This window comes from Solanum dulcamara, chromosome 2, assembly GCF_947179165.1.
Source record: "Solanum dulcamara chromosome 2, daSolDulc1.2, whole genome shotgun sequence".
Classification (NCBI taxonomy): Eukaryota; Viridiplantae; Streptophyta; class Magnoliopsida; order Solanales; family Solanaceae; genus Solanum; species Solanum dulcamara.
Window position 1 is genome coordinate 82,769,072 of NC_077238.1, and position 27,404 is coordinate 82,796,475.

The 27,404-nt window shown below is 32.0% G+C and overlaps 2 protein-coding genes across 2 annotated transcripts; both read right to left on the minus strand.

Annotated features, from left to right (window-relative positions):
• Nucleotides 1–3,726: 3,726 nt before the first annotated feature.
• Nucleotides 3,727–11,221, minus strand: LOC129881149 (dolichyl-diphosphooligosaccharide--protein glycosyltransferase subunit 1B). Its single transcript, XM_055955526.1, has 9 exons — nt 11,036–11,221; nt 9,254–9,298; nt 8,281–8,912; nt 7,705–7,849; nt 7,414–7,593; nt 7,227–7,295; nt 6,578–6,667; nt 4,068–4,221; nt 3,727–3,966 (listed from the first exon to the last, which is right to left on the minus strand). The coding sequence occupies exons 1-8, from the start codon at nt 11,219–11,221 to the stop codon at nt 4,087–4,089; spliced, it is 1,482 nt and encodes a 493-aa protein (XP_055811501.1). The 3' UTR covers nt 3,727–3,966; nt 4,068–4,086.
• A 2,401-nt stretch (nt 11,222–13,622) lies between these two features.
• LOC129881150 (E3 ubiquitin-protein ligase WAV3-like) lies at nt 13,623–19,071 on the minus strand. The gene is made up of 2 exons (XM_055955527.1): nt 18,374–19,071; nt 13,623–15,963 (listed from the first exon to the last, which is right to left on the minus strand). The coding sequence occupies exons 1-2, from the start codon at nt 18,605–18,607 to the stop codon at nt 14,014–14,016; spliced, it is 2,184 nt and encodes a 727-aa protein (XP_055811502.1). The 5' UTR covers nt 18,608–19,071; the 3' UTR covers nt 13,623–14,013.
• Nucleotides 19,072–27,404: the final 8,333 nt, after the last annotated feature.

Consider the following 27,404-nt stretch of genomic DNA (forward strand, 5'->3'; position numbering starts at 1 on the left):
TATATCCTAGTAATAGTTGAAATGTGCCCAAATTGATCCGAACTTTATGATTATTAAAAAGAACACTAATATATTCAGTGAAAAATTAACATTAAAACTTCATTATCTCGAAACATCCACCTTAATTTGGTAACTATCGTAATTTTTTTCTAAAAACGATGATTGCTTTTTAAAACTATTTATACATATAGTTATTGTACTTTTAGGCGATTACTTATGTCAATTTCATTTAAAGTTGAAGAAATTAAAGTTTGAATCACATAGAGAAGTAGATGAGTTTAATCCTTTTGTTGCGACTCTTTTTTGAGAGACTATCATTGGTTAGTAACTTAGTATAGAGTACACTCTTTGTTTCATATTAACTGAATTTGTGAGACAATGCACACATATTAAAAAAAATATTCAAAGACATAATTTGAATCATACTTTTCACTATTGATCTGTGTAAAATCATAATATAACTTTGCAAATAGTGTGATTTATCTCCTAAAAAATATAAAACTTCAATAAATAAAAGAACAAATATAAAAAAAATATTCAAATATCCATCTTGAACTTTGAACAATTCAATTATTTTGAACAATGAAAAATTCTTCAAATAATCAATTAATATAATAGGGAATAGAAGGAGTAATATGTTAGAAAGATAATTGTTACCTAAGTATTAACCTTTTTCAATGATTGAAAAAGCAAGAACTTTGATTATTTGTTTTAAAAAATATTAGATAATGACAGAAATGTTAAAATAAATACTCTCTCCGTTCTATTTTAATTGTCAGAATAAGGTCTTGCACAATTTTTAAGAAAAAATAATAAGGGGTGTAATTTGGCTAATATAACCCAACTATAAATATTCTTCAATCATTATGAGAATTATAGCCCGTTTGGATTGACTAAAAAAAAGTAGCTTTTAAATCGAAAAAAAACAATCAAACTTAAATGACTTATAAGTTAAAAAAAAAAAAAAAATTATCAGAGAGAACGATTTTTAATAGATAATTACTGATTTTAGTGATATTTTTTATTTATTACCATTTATAACAATACATAACAATATTATGATATATTTGTCATGTATTAAAAATGAATTATGCATGCAATTTAAATGTATTATAAGTGTTTTAAAATATATTATACTTATTTGGGAAGAAATTGACACAATATATTATAAATGTATAAAAATGTGTGATAAATATATTATCCATGAATAAAACTTGTATTATATGAGTTTTATAAATAATTCTCGCTAATATTCATTAAAATTGTATTATAAATGCATTATAAGTGTCGAGTGAAAAAAATATTATTGTTATAAATGGTAAATATTTTTTTAATAGAGTATATTTATGTAAGTTTCCCAAAATAAAAAGTAGGGAGAATCCTAATTTTGATTTTTAACTTATTTTAAGTCATTTTTAAATTTGTCAAACACTCTCATAAACTAAAAATGACTTTAAACCAACTTTTAAGCCAATCCAAACAGACTCTTAATCTCTATTAATGAATTGTTAAATTTATACATTAAATATTATTGATTAATGTGTTATGTATTGAATGATAGGCAAGGAATACCAAAAGTTTAATAAGAAGTAATCTTGTAACTTTTCATATTTCAAAATGACTTAATTACTAAGGGTAGAGTTGAAAAAAAAGTGACTTATTTCTTGATTGTTTAAATTGACAACTAATTTGGGACAACTATTTTTAGTATACCTGACAACTAAAATGGGATAGGCGAAGTATTAGATAATGACAGAAATGTTAATATTCTCAATGCATATAAAGTATTTGGAATCTTCCGGAAACCGTCTTTCTACTTCCATCGGGATAGGAGTAGACCTGCATACACTCTATTATCTTAAGATCCTATTTCAGTGGGTATGTTATTATATGTATAAAGTACTCGGAAAAAAAAAATATATATATTTATCTAATGAAGATGTTGAGATATATGTAGGGGTATACTAGGAGAGATATGATTAGGAAAAGAGTGGTAAGAGTGGCTTTGTGATGGAAAAGATGAGGGAGGCAAGACTAAGACCGTCTCTAATATAGCGGCTTGTCGAGCATTTGACAAACTCACCCCATCCATTTCAAATAGAATTTGTCTCCTAGACACACGAGTAATCCAACCGGCCATTTCTAGCAAAGTCTATAGGACATATTGGTTGCGATCATAGTGTTGAAGTTATACACTAAGTACACACGTGATTTTTCTCTACAGAAATGCACGTACAATTTAGCTCTGAAAAAAACTCCGTAAGGTCCAAGAAATGAAGTTTATAGTCAACTTCTACCTCTCAATAACTTTCTTTTCCAACATTTCTATGTAGACATGGATATAATATTAATATGATTGATAGTTTAAGTTTACTATTCGAAGTTTTTCAAAGTCTTAAATTGGTTGAGATACGTGAAGAGAAAATGCGCATATGTCTCAATAAGGAGGTATGAGAGGTAGGCTATGATGAGTCTTAAAAGATGTAGAGATAGGCCAATGAATTATTGGGGAGAGGTGATTAGACAAACATAACATGCAACTTATCAAAGACGTGACGTTATATAGGAAGATATGTCCGACACAAATAAGAGTGGAAGATTGATAGGTAGTCTAGCATTATTGAGTTTTTTTGAATTAGTAGCATTACAAGTTCTCTCCTACTCCTTTTTTCTTCAATTTTATTTTATTTTCTCCATTTTTTTCTATATATTTCTCCACTACTGTATTTTCTTTTCAAATCAATTTAGATATGCTTTACTTGAGCTGAGAGTATTAAAAACAGTCTCTAATCACTCTACGTTTACAAGGTAGAAATAAAATTGCATACACCGCCCTTTTAATTGCATACACCGCCCTTTTCAGACTCTACTTGAGCAATTTCGGCGGATATGTTTTTGTATCTATTGGATTGATTTCTTTTGCAATTAATGTTATAGCCAAGGGCAGTTAATTACCTTTTCTCTTAAAAAAAAGTTATAGCCAAGGGTGGGTATTTACTGATTCATATTAAAGTAATTCAATTATTACCCTTGAAGGTGAAGTTGCAACTTGCAACCAATAGACTGTGACAAGGCCAATCCCAAAATGCCGATTGAACAATGACATGATCAAATGGCCAAACACAAACTATTGTTCAATTAGGGATTGCAATGGGGCGGGGCGGATGCGAGGAGGGAATGAGTTCAACCCGCAAATTTTTTAAACCGTTCCGCTCTGCAGAACATTTTTTTCAATTTTCAACTCGCCCCGCATAAATTTTTATGCTTTTTCTTTTTTAATTGAATTTAATATGAAAAATAAAATTTGTAATTTGTAATTTATTTTTCGCTAATTAACAACTCAACAACTAATTAATTGTTTCTAGTTAATATTTCAACAATTATTTCTTAATCACTAATTAACATTTGTCTAGTTTAATTTTTTTTTTAAAAAAAGAAGTTAATTAAAGTCAATGCTTAATATAAAAAGTTTATATCTTTAATTTTTACTAATTACAAAGATTTAATTTTCTTCGGATTCCTATTAGATACCTTAAACCCGCAACCCACCCCGCATTAATTTTGATAATAATTACTTCAACCCGCTCCGCATAACTCTAAACCCCCTATTGCCATCCCTATGTTCAATGCAAACTATTCGACTTAATGCAGATACATTCAGACAACACTTTAATGTTAAATGTGAAATTAACTGAATTTGCAATCCAGAAGATAAGAGCGGAGACATTTGATTGCCAAATCTAATATATATTAGACGAAAAGACGAACCTGTAAGCAGTTCTCTGCATACCGTCTCTCAGATGCAGGACCAATACAGTTGTAAGAAGACATATAATCTAAGGTAAACAACAATAGATGTTCTCAAAATCCAATTGAGTAGGTTACAATTCACACAATGTCTTCTACCTTTGGTTGACTGGAAGGTGCAGCTGCTTCTACTAATATTTAATCTCTCAGTCAAAAGTTCTACACATTTCACAGAAGAAAGAAACGAGGAAATTATCAGTGTAATGGTTTTAATGAATAATGACTTGAGGACTAGAATTATTTTAGCTAAGAAACAGTACCTCTCAAGAGTGTCAAAACTCATGTTTGCTTGATCTTGCTAATTGAAAGGTCTAAATGTAGATAAGTGACAGAAGCCATAAAGAAAAGGAAGAAGACAGAAGTCAACATCAATGGCTCTGCAAGCATGTAAATGGGGCTGAATTGGTAATAGACCTGCACAGAGAGTTCCTTTAGGGATCTGGCTTGGTTCATGATCAACCCGCTAGGTGATATCAATATAACAAAAAGGATGCACAAACTGTAAAGCACAATAAAAGCTGAATCCGGTTCTTAAAACACTTGTAGTCAGACATTGACTGCTTAAAATATCTTTCCCTTGTTTTTTTGGAGGTGACAAATGATGGGCTCCTTTCAAGATTATCGCTAGCTCTACAGGGTTAAGTAGCATTCGTGAATACACGCTACCTCCATATAATTTACAAATTACATAAAGACAATTATTCCCGCGGCCAAAAGGTTTCTCACACAGAAGTTGTGTTCCAAATTAGCCCTGTTCTTGCAGGATTTGCATGCAAGGATTGGATCATTGAGGAAGACAACAACCATTATCTTGTTTTATTTTATGAAACCAACTGCTCTTATTTTTTTGTAGCCTGCAAACTCATGAGGGGTTGTTTTCTGTGATGTTAGGAAATATTCATTTCTCTTCTAGGATCTCCCAAAAAGAAGATAAACGCAGATATACCTAAATTTACTGTCTAAAAATGTTACATGAAATATTATTCCCTTGTCTCAAAATCTTCACCCTACTTATACAACAATAACAACAACAACATACCCAGTGTAGTCTCACAAGTGGGGTCCAAAGAGGGTAGGATGTAGGTAGACCTTAACCCTACCTTTGTGAGGCAGAGAGGCCCTTCACCCCACTTTACATTCTCTTAAATTGATCCCACAATGCAATGCACTTCCCATAATTGAAAACCAACTCATTCACTCTACAATGCATTTTTGACGTAATAGTATTTCAAAAGTAACATAGTACCCACATTTGTCATCATAAAACCTCAAATGTAAGAAACTAAGCTTTTTGACAAGAACAAAAAAAGATTAAATACAAGAAACTTAAAACTTTTTAAACCCTCCTTTTTATAAGTCAAAAATAATTCATATGCACCAAAAAATTTATGAAGTATAAAAATGGTTTAGCATTAACCATATTCATAGACGGAATTCTCCTTGAAATACAACAAAATTTAAAATTTATCATGTCAAACTCAAATGACAAAAATGGGAGCAAAGCAGTAAACAGAACATTTATGAATCAATTATTACCTATAAAACAGATCCAGTGCTCTTTTAAGGAAATTAAATTCTGCCAAAATCAAGGATACATTTACATTGCTCTGATCAAAATCCTTGACCATTGCTTTAACTTTGTTTTCAGATGCTTTTTAACTTTTCCAATTCTCATATTCAAATACAACTCCCTCTGTGAGAGGTTAGCAAAGCATAACAGGTTTCCTGATAAATGAGGTGGCTAGCTGCTATTAGGTTCAAGGGAGCTAGCTTAAAGGAAGGGGGCTCAATTGAATCCCCTTTGTTAAAAATTATAATGTGCAAATAGGGAAAAACTAGTTTTTTAGTTATATATAAGTTGTTGAATACCTTGTCACATTAAAGTAATAAAAGGGGGCTTCTAGGCTTTCGTCTAGTGGTAAGATCGCTAATTGTGATGTGTGCGTTAGGCGCACATCACGTGTTTGAACCCTGTTACGGATACAATCCTGGTATTTAAGGAGTGTGTTCATTACCCACCGAGTTCCGAACTGCGTGCCACTGGCCCTAAGGAATTTCTCGGTTATCAAAAAAGTAAAGTGGTAAATGGGGGTTCAAAAATTGGTTTAGGTCATAGGTTCAAGTCCCAGGTATGACATTTTTTAATCTCCTTGTACAAATTCCTGGCTCTGTGCTGCATAGGTTGACAATCAATGTAAACATAGTTTAATTATGAAGAATCATCTGAGCACTTGGATGCAGAAGATTCATACATCTGAACCCAACTAATCTAGGATCGACGCATGGTTATTCGATTCTTTTGCAATTCAAATACAATTTTCCTTTTGGAATATCTTACCAAAAAAGGGACCAAAATTTGCCTGTTAGTTCCCAGCTCAAGGCAAAAACAATGAACAATAATACAAGGTTTATAAAAGTCAGCTTAATAAGATATCAACCCCATGGAAAGTTCTTAAACAGCTCTCTTTGTAACAATCTCACGAGTTCCCATCCTTATAAGAAAACCATGAGGTCGCAAACCTGGGAAGACTACTAACTTATTTTTCCTTTCTTTGCCAACTAACATTACCTCAAAGAACACCACAATTTGACTGGTGACATTTTGTACGAACCTAAGGTAGGTTAAATCTTGGACTAGCTAAGGTAGGTTTGTATTTCCATATTTCCCCAAAGGGACAAGGTGTCTTCATTAACCAATCCCAGATATCAGTCTTCTTTTGCAGAAGATGATAAGATGAGTAAATCAGAATACTAAAGTCAGCAAGATCACCTGGAAAGGAGAGTTGTGCTCAGGAACAACATTGGCCTTCTCCAGGACCACCACGGTCCTTCCCACAACATCAAGATATGAGTATTTCCTCTGAAAAAATCAAAGCAAGCACTTGAGTTTTAATTTGTGTGTGGTGAAATATATTTATCTAAGTTGGGAGTAATCAAGTATTACCTGACAATAAAGAAAAATAAAGAAAGCAAAAACACATGTTAGGTTCCTTTTACCACAACATCTTGCAACACTTGGACATTAACCCGTTGATGGGAAACAAAGGGTAGAACAAAAAGAAAGGGAAAATAGAATAGAGGTGAAGAAGAAAGTAAGGAAAACTCTCTTTTCTTTCCTTTGTATGGATTTGGATGGAAAATAAGATGGAAAGGATAACTACAAGTATGTTTTGCTTCTCTTTCATTACAGGTTTGACTCCATTGAGCATCTATTGTTCTTTCTCGGAGTTTCTCATGATGCTATGTGTAAATGGTGTACTTCCACAGAATCATCAAAAAACATTATACACCAAAGTTGATTAGCAGATATATCTACAGGGACTAGAGGTAGAGGTTATGCTAACTTTTTAACATATGAGCAAATAAAGAAGTTTTACTACATGAGAAACAAGATCTGTTATGCTATGTGAGAGTTACACCTCAGTCCGTTGCTCCACTGGAACAGGAACCACAGCGGATGGATTCTTTGATCCTTCTGGCAGCACAACCTGAAATTTGATATTCTTGCACCATTACTTGGATGTTGCAACAAAGATTACAGAAAATTGAGGCAACAAATATCAATCAAACGTATTTAACCACGATAATTCAACAGGGAGCACCCACTTTGACAGTCAACTTTTCAACAACAGTTTCTGCAAGGGGACATCCAAAACTGTAATTCAGGTAACGTGTGCCATCAGCTGCCTCAAAAAGGAAGTCCTCTAGTGGAACCCCGTATCCAATGACAAAAGTAGATTTCCAGCCTCCAAATAGAGGATATCGTGGTTCTATTAACAGCTCTGACTACAAAGGAAATTCATGGAGATCATAAAATTAAAAAAATTGCTTTATTACCTTGACACAAAGGAGAATTTACGGATAATGAAAGATATATGGAGGGAATAGGACTGATACCTTCTTAAAGTTTGTGCGTAAGCGAGAGGATGAAATGTTCCCTATGTTATCCCTGTAGTAGACAGAATGGACCCTTGGTGGTAATTCTGCAAGCAGATTCTTGAATGAGGAAACACCGCTGTTGGGCCTAGACTGATATTCAACCCTGCCAGAAGCACCAAAAGGATTGAAGCAACTAATCACAAAATGAATCTGAACTTATAAATGGTAATGAAGACAAACAAGGTTCTAAACGTCAGTTAACTCATACCAATAAAGAAGATGATTCTAATTCCAGAAATCATTTGTCTCAGAAAGTTATCAAGGACAGAATGTTGATTATTTGTGTTAGGTTTTTGTTTATGTTACTGTCTTTTATTATCCTTACATCTTAGTGAATGAACATTGAACAGAAGAAAGAGTTTCTCTTTACCTGAAGTTATTTCAGTGAATACATTCTTTACTCGATTTTAAATACCGGCTTTAAAAACTGAGGTCTGATATTCTCCAGTTGAAAAATAAGTTGACAGTTTCTAGTAGATGTTCAATTTTCAAATTTAATTTGGAAATATGAACTATATTTATTGGCAAACTGACCTTGAGAAAGCACCTTTATGCCGAGCACCAGCATGTACCAATTTGTAATGCTCGGTAACCTGTATGCTTCCCCAGTGAGAGATTTCAATTTCGCGCACAAGCTCCTCAACCACAGCAAACGGCTTATTGTTTTCGAAATGGACAATTACAGGTGAATATGAATATGGAGGTTGCTCCTCATATGGTCCATATCTTAGTTCCGTGTTTGCACGATCTGTAGGCACAACTCTTGTGAACGACTCAACCCTGCTAGTTGGTGTTTTTAGAAACGTCGCTTGTTGTTTAATAGGATATGGTGACAAGATTTTTGCACTGTCACGGTAATAAACTAATTGAGACTCCAACTGGCTTATTTCTACTGGGAAAGGCTCAAGAGAATGTGTCAATACATAAAGAACTTCTAGCGAGATGGCTTCACCTTTGCCCAATGGCTTAAGCAAATGTATTAAATAATACTTAGTCCCATTTGGTCCATCATCCAGGTCAGTTGGCTTCACATCAAGTGGCAAATAAGCTTTCTTTTTCTTCTTTCCAGCAGCAGCAGCTGCTTTTACCACTGCCAGACGATCAACTTCTGTGGGAGAGAAGGCAAGAAGGACTTCTGAAGCAGGAGATTCACCAATATTTTCAACCTGAAATTGCCAAACAATCAGAGATCCTATTATATTATGCTAAAGAAAAGTAATGAATGTTTCTTTCCAGGTTTATGGTAATAGGCCAACAAATATGGCCACAATATTTCCAATGACCTCGCTTAACAAAATTTAATATTGAAATCACAAAGTTTGTTTTTATATCATTGAAATTTTACTAACTTTAAAATTCAGATGTAACCAAATTCACAGAAACATGTTGTTTTTATGAATCTTCACTGTACAGATAATTTTTTTAAGGATGAACAAGCTATATATAGAAAGTGATACGTCAAAACTCCACAAAAGGTCTAGTTAATGTAGTAAACTCGGATTAGTACCTTCAATGTCAAGAACACCTTCACAATGTGTGATGTCAAGTCAATCTGCAGCAAATCAATACAACCTGTGAGTAGTCAAAATCATAGTGGACGCAAATACTAACAAACATGAAACTTCGATAAGCATAGCTACAAAAATGAGGAGCTTCTTGACTACCAATAAAAAGTTCGCTAAAGACATAAGAATGAAAGAGATCACAAGCAAACTTTTTTCTTTAAATTCTTCTCTCTTTTTATCTTGTGGAAGGGGAAGGAATAAGAGAGAAGGCACTTGGCGAGATATGAAGCCTGAACCATTATGGTGCAGAGTTAAGTTGTGTGGGCTGCAACTCTATGCATCCAAACTTTTAGAAGTAGAGAAAAGTTAAAATCTTTGTCAAATAATGATCTAGAATATAAACCTTTCCATTTTTCATCTTCCGAACGTTTGATATGGAGGAATATGGTTTCCATAGGAAAAAATTGGATCAGTTTCCGAGTTAAGTGGGATAAAAGTAGTTAAATACAAATTAGAATATACATAATGAGGACAGTGGTCTGTTGATAATTTTGAGTATCAAATTGGAAAAAATTTATTAAAATTTGAGATATTTCTCAGGAAGAATAACTTCCAAATATTATCTTCCTTCTGCAATTTACAATTGTAGGTAACAAAAAGCATTTCTTCAGAAAACATATTTTCAGGGATAAAAAGCATCTTTCGTCATACCAAACACAAATTTGATAAAAAAAATCAGATACTTAAATCTAAAATATAATCAGAACTTCTTAGAAAATGAACATAACAAAACATTACATAAGAAAATCAATCCTTAATCAACGATGTCAGAAAACACGAGAGTCACAAAAAATCAATATCAATGAGTCAGATGACGATGGCTAATGAATCTCACATTTAGGCATTATATACACAAACTATCTTCAGAAAGTCAGAAACACTCGAAAGGCATCTGATCTCTTAATCCTTTTTCTTAAAGGAAAGAGTAAGGCTAAAGGAAGGTCTCTTTTTCTCTTGGCTTTAATAACACTTATTAGGATTATGCGCTTATCATCATACAAAAATTTAATATTACTAAAGAAAAATTTATGCTTGCTCTGACGTGGTTGAATTGTTTTCTGTTGACATTTCCTTATTTATGCAATGATACGGAGTAAATACAATGGTCAATGAAGAATATTAGTAGCTCAGTTGATTAGTTGGTTAGCTGGATGAACTTGGGGTTCAATTTTAGTAGTAGAGAGGTGTCAGTACAAAGTTGCGTTAGATGTAGATATAGACTAGGCTAAGGGATGAACTTCATCTCTTCTATTTTCTTCACTTACACCTTACACTTCAGCTGAATCTAACGAGGCTCAGGTGAGGAGCCTTCAGCTGTGGACCGAGAGTCCGAGACTACGCAAAGGTAAAACACCATGGAAACTTCACTGAACCTACGGAACTCCCTCTCAGGCTCTCACCTTGTAATCCCCTACCCCAATTTATAAGGAAAATAGTCAATAGGTGAACCAAGGAGGCACACTTGATTGGTGCAGATTCAGGATTGCATAACAAAAATGGGAGCCGGTGGCAATATATCCCCTCCGACAACAAAGAAAAATCCATTCCAAAGAGTTCAATTTTCAAAATTATAACCATCAAATTCTTAGCAAATTCACATAACAAAAATTACATGAAAATGACAATCGTTAATCAATGATGCTGGAAATAAATAGGATTCGGAAAATTACCAAACATAAGAAATGAATTGAAATTGAAAGATTAGAGTGAACGTGAGAGCTTACTCTGCGTTCGGCGGTGACGATCTGCAACTCCGTCGACGGCGACGGTGAAGATCCGGCGAGTATCGAAAGTGAGGTCAATGTAGAGAAAACTAGGGCTAATCGAAGGATCGCCATAGCTCCCATTGCTAGTCTTTGAGGGGAAAAAAATGGTAAACTCCCTTCAGTCTTCTCCTTTAACTGATTCATACGATTTGTAATCTGAAAATTCAGTAGGGATTTTGGGCTTTATGGTCTTTGGGCCCACAAATTATAGGAATTTGGGCTCAATAAGATTGGGCCTACTAGCTTTTGGACTCCTTGGATCAACATACTATTGGACTTTGGGCTCTATGGTCTTTATGGTCCTTGGGCTAACAAACTTTAGGAATTTGAGCTTTATGGTCTTTAGGCCTACAAGCTTTTGGACTTTGGGCTATTTGGGCCAACTTTTGACTTTGGGCTCTATGGTCTGTCTGGTCCTTGAGCCAACAAATTTTGGGAATTTGGGCTCTATGGTACTTGGGCCAAACATATTTTTTGGGCTTGCTCTTCATGTAGAAATAGTGTTCACTCACTACTTTTTGACTCGACCTTTAAAAATAATTATTGTTGTAAAGTTTTAAATTCTACATGTAAAATTTCAAGACTCACAATCCTAGAGCTTAGAACTCTTTGACATTAGCTACTTTTCAATTTCAGAACTAATAATTATTTATTGTTATAGGATTTTAATTCTACACATGAAACTTTTCGAGTCACAATCCTGGAGTTTAGAACTCTTTGACAGTGGTCACTTTTCAATTAGAAAACTAATAAATAACTAATTGTGAATTTTACTCGCTCTTCATTGGTATTTAAAAGATAAAGTTAAAGTCGTGTTCTAGCGGGATAAAAGATATGAGCTTAACTTCTATGCAAACCACATAACAAACATATAATTAAGCCAATTATGAGGTAATTGGAAGCAAGTTTCTGTGTTAATAATTAATAGATAACGTAAAATGATAACTAACTTGCTATAATAAGTTGTCACATCGGTAATGTAAAAATAAATAAATTATAGGTGGGTACATATAACTTGAATCCTTTCCATCATTTCCAACTTTGAGGTTTTGTTTTGAGAGAAGTTAAAAAATAAATCTCTATAATAAGAATTACTTGATAATTGGATAAAAGTAGTAACTTACCTGTAAATTTGTAAGAATATGGATAATAATGTTGCCAAATTTTACATTTTTGAAAGAAACTGAAGTCAACCACTTTAATTTTAATTTAAAACTATACTACTTTATTCAATTATACTTCCTCTAAGAATATACATTAGAACTCTTAATAACCAAATGACATAAATAAAAAAGTGAACACAATATTTGAAGCATCTTTTAAGGTGGATATTTGAATTTTTCAAAAGAGCAATATGATATCCCCTCCATATCAACTTGCAAATGTAAAGTATAAGGTTCAAATTCCACTTCATAAAAGAAACTATAATAAAAGACCCTATGAGAAAAGATTGAATAAGATATCTGTAAAGTGGCAACTTTACTTTAAAATGGCAAACTTTTTTGGAGTATTTTTTTGGATGACAAAGCCAATGGTCCACTAATACATATTTTCATCAATGAAATCTAGAAAAGGGATTTTAATAGTAATATCCTAGCCAGCTTATACACTCTCTTGACTATTATGTACCAACGATCTTCAACTACAACTAGCAAATGTGGAAAATTCACCTAGTAATTTATCTTTGAACTATGATCTCTTATAATTTACACTCACTTCATTAACCGAAGGGGAAGGGGGTTATTTTGAGTCCGTTGAGCAGTAAAGGAGCCCTAGTTTCCATTAAGGGCGTTCAATATATAAAGAGTTAAACATATAAAGAAACCAAGAAGGCTTGACATATTATATATATATACACATTAAAAAGATAAACGTATCTACACAAAGTAATTTTTCATCGAAGAGTGTTGATTGACTTCCCTTGCATGGGACTTCAAGAATAAAAAAAGGCTCAATGCAAAAACTACAACACAAATTGCACATCCTTTCCCTTTTCTCTGTTTATTCTTTGATAAAAGATCATGCAGTCTCACATATGCAGCTTATCTTCTACAATGGAGAGTCAATTTCAAAATTAAAAGTCCCTCACACACACCAGCAATGTAAAAAGGAATAAAAGAAAGAAAAGGGAGCATTAAAAGATCCTTTTTCATGTTTCATGTTTATCCTTGACTTTTGACAAGATGAATCATCAATTCTTGAAAGTCATTTAGTGCTGATTCCACTTTCATTTTTCAACTGCCTTTTTACAAAACTGCAAAAGCTCCTTCAATGAAACTTTCTAGACATCACAGAGCTACTGATGTATTTGCAACTAGAGGAAGAAAGCAAAGGCAAGCAACCTGGTGCACAAAGCATCTTACAGGATCCCAAGATTGACCACACTGTGTAGGCAACCTACATTAGTGGTTGATTTCATAACTTGAACCCGTGATCTAATGCTCGAACCCGTGATCTATAGGTCACGCGGAGATAACTTTATTGTTGCTCTAAAGCTCCCTTAGGAGAAAGTAGAGGCAAGCAGAGGGAATAATAATCAAGAAAGTCACAGGAAAAGAATCACTTTGCAGGATAATATATATAGATGACAATTCTCCAAGAAAATCCCAGTGCTACAAACTTATACCCTTTTTTACCAGAGAAATAAGTCATCTCTCCATATGTACATCACCCCCAACAACAAAAAGTCAACACAAACGACAAAAACTAGAGGACCAAAAAAGTCATAAGAACCTAACTAGTGTACCCTTACATTCCATTTCCCAAAATTATATTGCCCCTTCCCCCGATTTGGCTTGGCTGAAGTTTATTCCTTTACAAGAATAGACATGAATATATGGACATTCAAAAACTTCTCAGCCTTTCAAAAACTAATAGTAATATAAAGAGGAAAGACAGCACTAAGTAACATATTAGGCTCCGTGGCTATGTAACTGTTACCTAGGCTTTGGTTGTGACGCAAATGACCACACTGGTCGAACATGTCTTTGAGCTGAAGGGCTAGCCAGTAATGTAGCCTGAGATCGAGTTACCATCTCAACCATGGAAGGGGTTTGATAGGCTTGGACAAGACTTGAACCACCTGCGGAGTCACCTCGTGCTGTTGCTCTCTGCCACGAGTGTGAGCTCAGCCCTGACAAGATATATGCCCTTCCTGATGCTTCATATACATTTCTGCTTGCCATCCTCTCCTGCATCTCCTTGAGCTCAGCATCAAGTGCAACACAAAGCCGATCATGAGATTTAGCAGACTCTGACTCTGACAACAACTTTCTGGAGTTCTCTAGGATGGAAGTTGCGCCAACTAGGTCTCCTTTCTCAGCAGCAGCTCGCGCTTGTGCCATTGCCTCGGCTACTCGGACCCTGTTCTGCTGCCTGTCCACTTCAATTAAAACACTCTCTTGTCCAGCCTTTTCAGGTCTCTTGATCCTAAGATCTTCACTTCTGATGGAAACCGTCTCTTTTGTGAAAGGATCATCGTATACACACTTAACCTTTAACAACAATGTTTCTGCACATGAAGATTCAGTAGGGATATTGATTGAAACCAGAAAATCCCTCTCTTCATCAGCGTATAAATCTCCAACATCAATTGTTCCCATGCGTCCATCAGACATTAAGCGGTTTGGATAGCTTCCTGCTTTTAAAGAGCTAAGACAGACACCTGGGTGAAGACACTCGATGCATACCTGAAGCTCCTTGACTACAACACTTAGAAGGCCCCCAATGCATTGAGCAAAAGCATCCTGTATGACACCTTCGGTCTCAATAAATGAAAACGTTCCTCCTGAAATCTCTGATATCGAATGCATTGATGAAGCATCGTGATCAGCACCAAACCCGAAAGCATGTACTGGTATTTTAAACCCTGAACTATTTCCACCATGAATGGACAAAGGTAGAAGCAGCTTGTAGTTAGGTTGCTGCGGTCTACTACCAGAATTACTACTGACTGTGTATGTGTCCTGACCATCAGACAACAGTATTATACTAGCAACGGGGTTCTTTTCCTTGCGGTCCTCCATTATCTTGGCACCCTTTCTCAAGCCTTCAGCAATATTTGTCCCTCCATTTGCAACCAGGGAGTTTACAGCTTGCAGTGCTTGCTGCCGTCCTGTTTCAGACATCCTACGAAGTGGGAAGAGGCGGCGAGCAGTCGAAGAGAAGGCAATTACTGCCAGTCTATCATTGGGACCAAGATTCTGTATCACAAAACCCATAGCTCGTTTGAGTAGAGCAAGTTTGGTGCCAGCCATACTTCCACTTATGTCAAGAACTGTGACAAGGTCAACAGGAGCACGAGGCGTTTGGGAAACCTGGGACAAATTGACCTGGTTTTTGCCTGGATCTTGTACTGAAACTGAACCAGGAGCCTTCAGCTGGACTAACACAGTGAAGTTATCTGAAGCACTGGACCTTGAAACTGCGGGAACCTCGGGGTAAGTTACAATCTTTACTTTCCTGTTGTCACAGGACTCGCAACCATCTATTGAACTCTTATCAGAAGCGCTTTTCTCAGAAGAATTGACCTGATGACCCAAAGATTCATCATCATCAAAGATGGCTGGCTCGGGAGCCTGAAATAGTGAGGAAATATGCCGATTCGGTGTTGGGCGGGTTGTTGGTAAACGGCGTATCACAGTCATTAGTGCATTATTTTGGGGCCAATCCACAGGATTGACTCTAGCCCTCCCAATAGGAGGATCTAGGCTGGGAAACTGCAGAGGAATTTCTTTCCATTCTGCCCTGCAAACTGGGCAAACTTGGTTTCCATGTTTCACGTTTGAAGCAATACACTGGAAGTGAAACGAATGTGAACATTCAGCAGTGAATATAGCATGACCATCCCCTCTCTTCATTGAAGCCAAACATATTGAGCATGTTTTCTGAAAGTAGAAAAGCACGGGTGAGATGACGAAAAGAACAAATTATCAATTTGATTGACATACAATGCAAGTAAAAATAAATGGTTCCATCTAAACAAATTTATATTAGTAGAAAAGAAGTCAATAAATCACGATTTATGAGACAAAATATTCAAAAGCAGATATGCACTCACTCACATACACTAGAGATGAACTATTATAGCAACAGAATACAATTTTAGCTAAATCCAAGAACATCATTATTGTCACAAAATGAAATTTAAGTTGTAGGTGGACCATATCTATCAAGCATCTTATTTTCCAATGTGTATTACAACCTGTTGTTGTATTTGCTTTTTATCTTGCTTTGTAATTGCTACTTCTTCTAGCAATCCTACTCCGAACACATTTTTTTGAACCAATGTGTATCAGAAACAATCTCTCTAACCCCACAAAGGTAGAGGTAAGATCTGCGTACATCCTATCCGCCCCACACCTCACTTGTCGAACTACACTAGGTATATTGTTGTTGTTCATATCAATCAAATATCAATCGTGAAAACACTGACAACTGAAAAAATGGAAGTTTAGTTTTCCTATTTATTTGTAGATTATTGTTTTCTACTGCAATCGATCAATGGACCGAAATCCGGAATATTATTGCTAAGTCAATGACCCAAAATAGAATAAAGAGGAAAGAAACAAAAGAATTTAGCAGAAAAAAATAAAACAAACGGCTTCCAAATGGAAGGATCAAGTTGGGCAATAACGTCTTGAGCATATTTTGTAATCAATAGAAAATGGACGAGTATGTCCATACAATAACCATTGAACTCAAATAAGATAGAAACAAGAGGTCATGCTGGTGACAACACACAGATGACTGCATATTTACAAAAGCATCAAAATCAACCATTTTGTTTTTTATCTTATGTTGTGGAAAACTTGTCACTTTTATGACAAACCATAAGCAATCAAAGATGCACAACAAAGATAAAAGTTAAAAAAAGCCATCTCCAAGAAGAAAAGACAGGAATCCTGAAAAATTCCCTTATGATAAGTTGCAGGCCAAATATTGGAGGTTCTCATTTCTTACTTTGAAAAATATAAAACAAAATCTGGATAAATGCACACAGACATACACAAACATATTGAACAACTTTCGCTTGACGTTTTGTTGATAAAGAATATTCAACAGAAGCTGCTGAACAGGTTGCTTTCCTTTCTAAAGTGGTGAAAAGAACACCACCTAAAACGCTTGAACGAGTAACAATGGCAAGAGTCCTGAACAGAGCTATTATGGTTAATAACAGAACGCATGCTTGGAATTGGTCTACTCTCTACTTGAAAAGTAAAAAAAGATTAAAAAACAAAAATCAGAACTGATTCTCAAGTCTGTAATTTCGAACAATATGCATAGGCATATGGCAACAACAGAAATTGAACAATAGGCTAAACCAATGCAGACTTCAATGGAATAATAACAACTTATTACCAGGTAAAGTTTCAAAATTTTCCATTACACAAAGCGATAGAAAGCACCTACAATTAGTCGAATAAAAAAATTACAAAACAACAATAACATGTCCTAGAATTACCTAGCTTTACCCAATTTCTTTCTTGTGCTCCTTAGTAAGCCACTCCCAAATTTTAAAAATATGAAATGATTGAGCTTTTCTAGGTTGCCATTAAATATTAGTTACCAAACAGAGCAGATAACAGATATAACCAAAATCTACATGTTTAACTAGAACCAAGAAATTCTTTTGAGCATAGAAAGCAGAAATAATTCAAAATAAGAGAAATGAAAAAAAAAGAGTTGAAAGAAGAGTGAAGGCCTAAAGTATCCCAGTTTTTAAGTTTCATGACTGAACTATCAGGTGCGCAACCAAAACTACCACCAAATGTTTATCGAAACAGACCTAATTATAAGTTGTTCCCTTTTCATACTTATAATATAACCATCTTCAGGTAGCGTGTGTTTTGATAAATCCTATGTGATAAGTTCAGATAGGAAACTCACACAACTAATATCTCAAGCATCAAGCTCGAAAAATTGGGGTACATATACTTTAAACCCTTATAACTCTTTAAGAATTCTTAAACACCAAACACTTTACATATATTGATGAAAGACACAAGCTTTCTACAAAGTACAAACAACAACAACAACAATTATGCCTCATTCCCAAACAAACTCGGATCAATCAGCTATATGAATCCTCAACATACAACAACAACATACGGAGAGTAGTCGTACGCAGACCTTACCACTAGACAAGTTGTTTCCGACAGACCCTCAACATCCAAAGACTAATTTCAAAATTTGTACTTACTAGTAAAACAAAAATCCTTCCAAGTTCACAGCCTTATCAGCTACAATCACATATAAAAAGTAAAACAGTTAAAAAGAAAGAAAAGGAAAACAAACCTTAGAAGATCTACTTAAGCTCTTAGAGAGCTTCAAAACTTGTGACCTTGGGGTCGCCGGAGCAATGTCCCAGTCAGCCGTCGCCGGCGATATAAGGGCAACGTCGGAATGCCTCTCTGATTCAGAAACTGTTGAACTACCACTATCATCATTTTCATCCAGTGTTTTTTTAGGAACATAAGTACAAAGATTCAAACCAAGAGCCAATTTCACTTTCCCCCATTTGCTTACCATTTTTTTAAAAGTACAAATTTCTAAAACCCCTTATCAAAATATTTCAAGAAAAACCACCCCCTTTAATGGGTTTTCACCAAAACAAACAAAAAAAGGAAAAAAAAAATACTTTCTTGTTTTCTTTACTATTATTCTGCTAGCTTTGACTTAACAGCATACATAAAAAGACAGTCTTTTTTGCAGAAATGCAGCTGAGTTCTTTCAACCCTTTTGGCTATTGGAGCTGCAGAAGAGAAATTGAGGCACAAAACCCAAGAAAAATGTGAAAATGAGGAGAAAATTGAAGAGGATTTAAGAAGAAAGAGACATAGAGGGTGATTAAGAAGAACAAACAATGAATGATTAAATAAGGTGATTTTTTTGGCTGAAGAATCAAGAAAGGACCACAGAGCTGACCTGTTTGTTTGTTTTATCTTTATGTAGATGTTTGTGGTTGGTTTTCTTGACTTTGGTTTGTTGAGATTTGTAAAAGGTACAATGCTTATAAGATACCACATCTCTAGAGTCTACTTCATATTCTTTGCATTCATTTTATTTTTATATATTTTTATTTTTATTTTAATTTATGTGATATAGTTTATGTGAATATAAAATTTAAAAAATATCAAAAGTTTTTGTAATGTTTAAAAATTATTTTTAAAATAAATAAAATTTTAAATCAAAGAGTATATCTTTTACCATATAAGAGAGACCGACATGAATAAAATATTAATACAACAATAATAATAACAACTTAGTAAAATTTCATAACTTAGAAAAATATTAATAAATTAATTAAAATATTTGCTAAATAAAAAAAAACATATCACTTTTTTTTAATATTAGCTAAATAAAAAAGTGAGTCAGAAGGAGAATATAAATGGTAAATGAGATTTTATAATATCGTTTTTTAAATATAATAAATTTAATGTCTTAGAAAATGACTATGAACCCCTTTTTAGCTTTAACTTTAAGCCATAAAGTTCTTAAAGTCAGTCAAAAATAAAAAGTTAGGATTTCTAACTTTTTTTTTCCTAAGTTTTAAAGTCATTTTGTTTGACCATGAAAATTACTTTTATATTCCTTATATTTTAACTAAATTTCCAAACTACCATTTTTATTCTTTTAATCCTAAAATTCAAACTCTTATTTTCAACATAAGCACTTTTATCCAAACACTCAACTGCTTATTTATAAAAATAACTTTCAGCACTTCAAAGTTCTAAAAGCACTTCATACATAAAAGTTACTTTTTTTAAGCTCATCCAAACGGGCTCTATATTTATTAATAAAGACAAATTAATAACTAAGTGGTAATTATCTCTCAAATTTCTAAATTGAATAAGTTAAAATCGACATCAATAGTATAATGAATAGAGGAAGTACTAAATCTTAGGGATGTGCATAGCACGATGCAGGAATAAAAATATCATGTCGATAATTTTAATTTTTGATTTTAAAAACTAATATTGTATCTTTATCAAATCAAATTAATTTCAGTATGATTTGATATTTTAACAATTGATTTTGATGCCGATAAATAGGTTACGATATTTTATTCATCTTTAATTTATATATACTCATATAATGAAAAATTATGACTTTCAAAAACGTCTCAATCATATCTTATTAACATTTTGTACTCTTTAAGCTTAATCTCATTTTAGTTTGGTTTATCATTTATGTTGAGATGATCATATAATTTTCACTTGTTATTAGAGTATGTAAGGCTGGTAAAGTTGTTGCCATGTGACCAGGAGGTCACGGGTTCAAGCCTTGGAAACAGCTTCTCGCAGAAATGCAAGGTAAGGCTGCGTACAATAGACCCTTGTGGTCAGGCCCTTCCCCGGACCCTGCGCATAGCGGGAGCCTTAGTGCACCGGGCTGCCATTTTTTGTTATTAGAGTATGTAGAGGGTCAAAATTATACAAGTTTCACTGTCGCTTATTGTAAAACGAAAAAATTTCAATTGTTTGGCTCGTCATAAAGAATCAAAACTTTATGTAAGAGAACGTTTTGACATATAATTAAATAAATAAATATATTTTTTTAATAATTTAAACTATTAGATGAGATTATAACATTCAATATGATATCAGACCAAATAGAGACTTTGGCTTCGCCATTCATTTATTTTTTTTAAAAAGCGTGTTTGGACCATAAAAAAACAATTAAACCAACACATGAAGGATGTGTTGAAAATAAAATAAGATAAATAAAGTGTACTGTCTCAAACAGTTTACGCTTTTAGATAAGAAAATTTAATTGATTTTTCGTATTGTTAAAATATATTTATCTAACTTATTCTATGCATTTTATTTAGAGCTAATAATCATATTGCTATTAATCTAATTTCTTATTTTCTAAAGTCAAAGTAAAATTAAGAGTTCTCAACAGACCAAAAAAAAATAATCTAAAGTAGGCCTGTCATAATCTTAAATTTGGTTCACATGCAAATTTAGAAAGAAAAAAAAATTATTATGTTAATACATGAAACTATTCCAACATTTTAAAGTTGTCTTATGTTTACCAATTTCATTTTCACACGACGTATTATTTCTGTAAAAATTCTTATAAATATGTATTATTTTGACTAGTAATTATTCAAAGTGAATAATTGATGTGATTACCTTCTATACAGATTATATAGTAATTATGCATTAATTAAATTATTAAAGTCTTTTTGACTAGATCGAATATGATTGTCTTATACGACTAACATTTCAAAATGCAATACTCTCCGTTATATAATTATGACCTATTTATATTAAGGAATTATTTTATCATAATTATTAATTTTTTACTAAGCATATTATTCTGCTATAATCACAAATCCGTTTATAATCACGAAACCCAATTGCTTATCATAGTGCATATTAACTAAAATATGTAAAAAGAAATTATTGAATGGAGTTGGGTCCATATTGAGCATGGATATATGCATCATAAGTATGACAAAGAAAGGTAAAAGGAGACTTTTTAATTTTTTTAATAATAGAAAAAGTCAAATTGGTGGGATTTTCCTAATAACGAAAATATATTTAATATTTTTAATCAAAAATCTTAAATTTGAGTTCTTAATATAAAATCAAATTTTAAAAATTACTTTATTTTTACAGTAATTTTTTTTGATACAAATTCAATTTAAGCAGACCTCAAAATAAATACTAAATATTGAGTAAAAACATTTTAAAAATGATTTAATTAGTGAAGCATGACTCCCACACGTGCACTTCATTAAACTTCATAAAAAAGTCAATGATAACAATGGTCAACATTTTCGGAAAGATTAAATTATAATAATATAGATCAATTGTGCATTATTCCTATTTTTATTTGAGTTGAGTCGATTATATAAAATTTTAAAATTTATATTGTTTATTTAACGGATGTAACATATATATATCCCGTTAGTATGTTTTATATTATATAATTTTAAAATAAATTGATCAAAAAAAGTCATATAATTTTAATTATGAACTCGATAATTAAATAGTTTTGATTTAATATCTACATATTATTCATTTAGAATCAATGAATAACTCAAATATGATATAATCCAAATACATATAAACTTCAAATCTCAACTTAAATTGGCTAATTTCACGTTGATAAATTAACCTACCGTAATCCTTCCTCTTTTTTTTTTGTTTATAGGTGAATTCTTTGACTATATAATTTTTCCATTTGGTGCTTATTATATTTTTAAAAAGTTGAATATTATAATTATTGACTGAAATAAATAAATAAATGACATGTTGCAAAGAATTTTCTTCTTTAAAAAATTTATAAAAAGTTCCATGATTTGCCACACGTTTTTTTTTTTGTATTATAATAAAATTTGCATTCAATGATAATTAACATGGTCAAACTTTAAGTAGTTATCATTTGGATATTTTCATAATAATCCATGCTTATTTTATTTTAGGAAAAGGACAATTACTGAAGTATTATTTATTTATTTATTTATTTTGTAGTTTTTATAGAAGTTATGAATTATCAACTCTAAATTCTAGATTGTCTTCTTGAACATAATATATACATGATTTAAATAAAATGAGTTTCTTAATTACTCGATTTTTGGATTTACTTTAAAATTTGATTAATTTAAATTTGTATGATCAAATTAAAGTGATAAAATTCTCGCTATTAAAGATGATTATATTCTCATGATTTAAATTCGAAATCTCTAATTAATAATAAGTGAGTACCTATGCGATTAACTTTTGATAGCAATGTCACAACCCATCACGCATAATGCATCTTTCATCCATGTATATCAATGCCCAAAATAAACAAAATGTACATTATTAAAACACAGTCAAGAGTCTATCGAAAATAATATAATTTCTCTACTTCATAGAGATAAGAATAAGATTTTTGTACGCTTTATTGTATCCCGACCCCATTTGTGGGATTATATCGGCTCATAAAACATTTTCTTGACAACTTTTTCAAGATATGTAACTGAGATTTTCTTTGTTTATTTAATAATAAATCATATCTCTAATTTTTGTTTGCATGTGATTTTGCTGAAATTGGTTTGATCTAATGCTGATACTTGTATTAAAAATAATTAAAAAATATTAATAATCTTGAATCTCCATGTTAAATTACGTGAATGGATTTTCATTTGAGAAATGTAACATGTTATAGAGGAGATTTTTCTTGTTTATTGTGACTTTATTTACAACACGAATAGAGTTGCGACACTTGGAAAATAAAAGATAATATTTTATTATTATTTTCACATTATATTACAATGTAAATTATATAGGATAAAAGGTGAAATTTTTAAACATAGGTAGACTTTTTATTATGAGTGGGAAGAAGAGTGTCTCTCTCTTTTTAAAACTTTCAGGGAATTACAATCGTTATTTTTTTTGATGCGTAATGCATAAACATGTTCATGTATAATTATACAAATCACACAAAATATATAAATCGTATTAGATAAATTTAATGTGAATAGTAAATTAGAAGACATTGACGAAGAATTGATTTCTAACCTCCTTTATACATGAAATACCATGTGATACACCAATTTAACCAGCTTAGTATGAATTTCTCTTTCATTTGAATTTAGTGGCGAAAAAGGGGGAATCAAATGATTCACCTTTGCACACTTTGTCAAAATATGGAATCCTAACCAAGACTAAAACTACTTTTTATTGTCAAGAGTTGAGGATAATTATGAAATGAAGAGAACATAATAAAAATTAAATGTATTTACATATATAATGGAGCAAAAAAGTAAAGAGTGGACCAAACATAATTCCCTTGTTAAAGCTTTTTAGTGGAGTTCCCTATTCCCACTCAAAAAGATAACCTTTTAAAAGAGGGGAAAAAAAAGGTGGTAAAAAAAGAAAAGAAAAAAAACTTATCTTTTTTAATATTCCAAAAGTTAATATTCCTCTCCCCCCACAAAAGAACATCAACTAGGAACCAAGAAAGTGGCCCCATTTCATTTCTTCCCCTACTTTTGATAGCACACATGCCTTCCAATCTTTTTATTTTTATAACTAAGGTGTTCGAGTTGGTGGTGCATTTCGATTAATTTCATGAAATATTTATTAATATTAATATCATATAATTATGTCCATAAAGATTTTAATTGATAGAAAAAAAATTACCTGATATTTTTGTTTTTGATAGTGAGAGTTGAACTCGAACTTTCGTGGTTTTTTAACTATTTCAAAACATTTTTGATAGAAATCTATTAAAAATTTATATTTTTAGCAATATAAAATGAGAATACATATCGTTCAACCTTAATTTACTAATAAAAGACCATATATATATACATATATGATTAACTCGTTTTATTTTAAAAATAAATATCGAGTATGAGTAAGTATTTGAAAAAGTACACTTGCATTGCTATCAATAGATTCCATTAAAAACAACCTAACACACTTCTTGACTTCTTTTTGGGGGTGTGGTTTGAGGGAGGGAGTATGAGGATAGGATTCCCTTTAGTCTAAAATTTGCTAGACTTTCTAGGCAAGTCAACTAGAAAGCTGACTTTTATTGTTTTCATTATTCTAAGAGAACTTTTTTTTTTCCTTTGACGGTGCTTCCCACTTTGGTGATTTTAGGGCAGTGTGGTCTTTGTTTTTACATGCATTATATATTATGAGTGTACATCATTAGTAACTAATAATAATGACTCTTCTCATTCTCCAATGTTAATTAATACTACTAATTATTTTGACTAATCACCATTTATTTTTCTGACCATAGCTTTGGAAACCTCAAATATTTCTTAGTATAATGTGCTAGGGTACTATCTCCTACAGAAATTTTAATATATTATTTATTTTGTTTTAATTTATGTGATAAATTTGATTCACCATGTATGAAGTATAAGTAAAAAAGGGAGTATTTAGAAATTTGTGATTTTAACATGTCAGAACGTAACACTTACACTTTATTTGGATAGTTATTATGTATTATTTTATAATGTATCATATTGTATTATATTGTATTATTTTAATGAATATAGTGTCTGGATAGAACACTGTATCATTCTCCATCGTTATATAATGTCACGCATTTATGATTTGAATTATAAACTTACAAGAAAAACAGGATACATGGTAGAACTTCTATGAAAAGATAGGATAAAGATGACATATATTATTAAATAAAAAATAAAGACAAAATGAGAAGAATATATTAAGGTAACGACGCGATCACATCAAATCGGTAGTTACATAAAATGGGTCTTTTTATCGTTATCCAACGATGATTTAAATGATACGATACAATAAAATTTAATTAACAATTAAAATAAATATTGTATTTAAACAAATAATACAATAGAATACAACGGATAACAACCATCCAAACAATGTGTTAACATAACATATACTTGTGTAACTAAAATTATTACAAAGAGTCCTCCCGCACCCCCCCCACCCACCCCACTTCAACCCATGCATATCCATATGAATAAAATCAACTAGCTGTAATATATATAGTTACAATATAGTAGGCCTCTTTATTATGTGTCACATGTGTGTTGATCATAATTCATAATCATTACCATATTCATCATTAGCAGCAGCAGTAGTAAGTCAAACCTACTCTATGCATCTTGTTGAGTACATTGCCAAACATCATGGTCCCACAATGTTTAATTATTAGGCTTAGGAGTCAAAATTTTCAGTAAGTAATTTTGTAATATAAAAAAGTTAATATATCACGAAGTTAAAAAATTTAACATCTATAAATTATGCTTTACAATGCATAATTTAATTCTTATAAAATTTATGTCAATAAAGGCATAAGTTCAATTTCAGATATTTCAACAAAATTTTTATCATACATAATAAAATTCTTAAATTTATGTCGGATAGGATAAAAGTTTTCTAAATTTATGTCTTACAAAAGTAGGTCCATCGCCAAGAGCAGTTTGACCTATAAATTTTCATTAAATGAGCAAAAGATGATCCATACAAAAACTTGTATAAACCTATGAAAAGGTCAAAATATTCCAAGAAGAGCAATAGGTTAAAAATCAACGTAACTAATATTCCCAAATAATCGCCTATACATGGTATGTTCTTTCATTATACCTTATCTTTAGCTAGTCTTTATTGATCCAATGAAATTGTAAGTCTTTTGGGATAACTTTCTTTCATGTGATTATAGGTCTACTTCATCTCCTTTAACATATTTAATCTTAACATATTTTTGTGCAACTATAATGGGTATTAATACACATTATATTTTGATAAGTTTGGACTAAAACGTTCTTAAATTGGTGGTCGAATTTGGACATTCTTTCTTTATCAGTAATATTAACAATATTTTTGTAGTTTTTTCTTTTATAATTTTGATTATCATATGTATTTTTTTTTTGTATATCATTATTACAATATTTCCCTGTTGTTATTGTTCTTTCTTTTGTATGTTTTGTATTGCTCTCCATTTCACCTTTGGTTTTGTTACTACTCTCATATTTATATATCTTTTTTCAAACTGTTTGAAAATACTTTATGTAAGCCGGGGATCTATCGAAAACAAAATCTCTTATCTCTACGAGATAGGGTAAGGTCAACATAACATCCTCAAATTTTACTTATGAGAATACCTTGGGTATTGTTGTTATTGACTAGATATTCTTAAGTGGAATGACAAGAGGAGTGAAAATTCATATGGCTTAATTGATGGGATCAAACTTCAAAGCACACTAGTAGTAGTAGTAATAATTCTTCTTCTTGTGGTATGTATGTATGTATGTGCAACCGTATGAAAGAGAGAATATAAGTTCAAACAAGTATCAAGTATATAAAAGACTTGGAAAAAAGGCCCTACCATTTTCCCAAATGTATTTTATTTGACACTTTTTGATGGATTTGAATGAATATGAATTTAGTTGTGAGGATAAATGAATATATTCCACTTCAACAAATCTACACTCTTATTAGAGCCCTAAAAGCACATACAAAAGCTGATATTGTTTATTAAAGGCAAGAGGAACATAAAATACCTCTTTTTTTTCAATATAAAAGAGCTTTGACTTATTTATCAACTCTAGTAATATGCCAATTTTCCACTAATTTTTTTATTACTAATTGATTGAACATTTTAAAGAGAATATTAACTTAGTATTTGTGTTACTCTCACTGAATATGAAACTAGATTTTCACAGCAACAATATAAAACATATCAGTGTAATTCCACAAATAAAATCTGAAAAGGTAAGGTATACATAGACATTACCCCTACCTTTGTATAGTAGGAAGACTGTTTCTAATAGACCCTCCTCGACTCAAAAAAAATATATCATATTTAAGGTGTTCACAAAAAA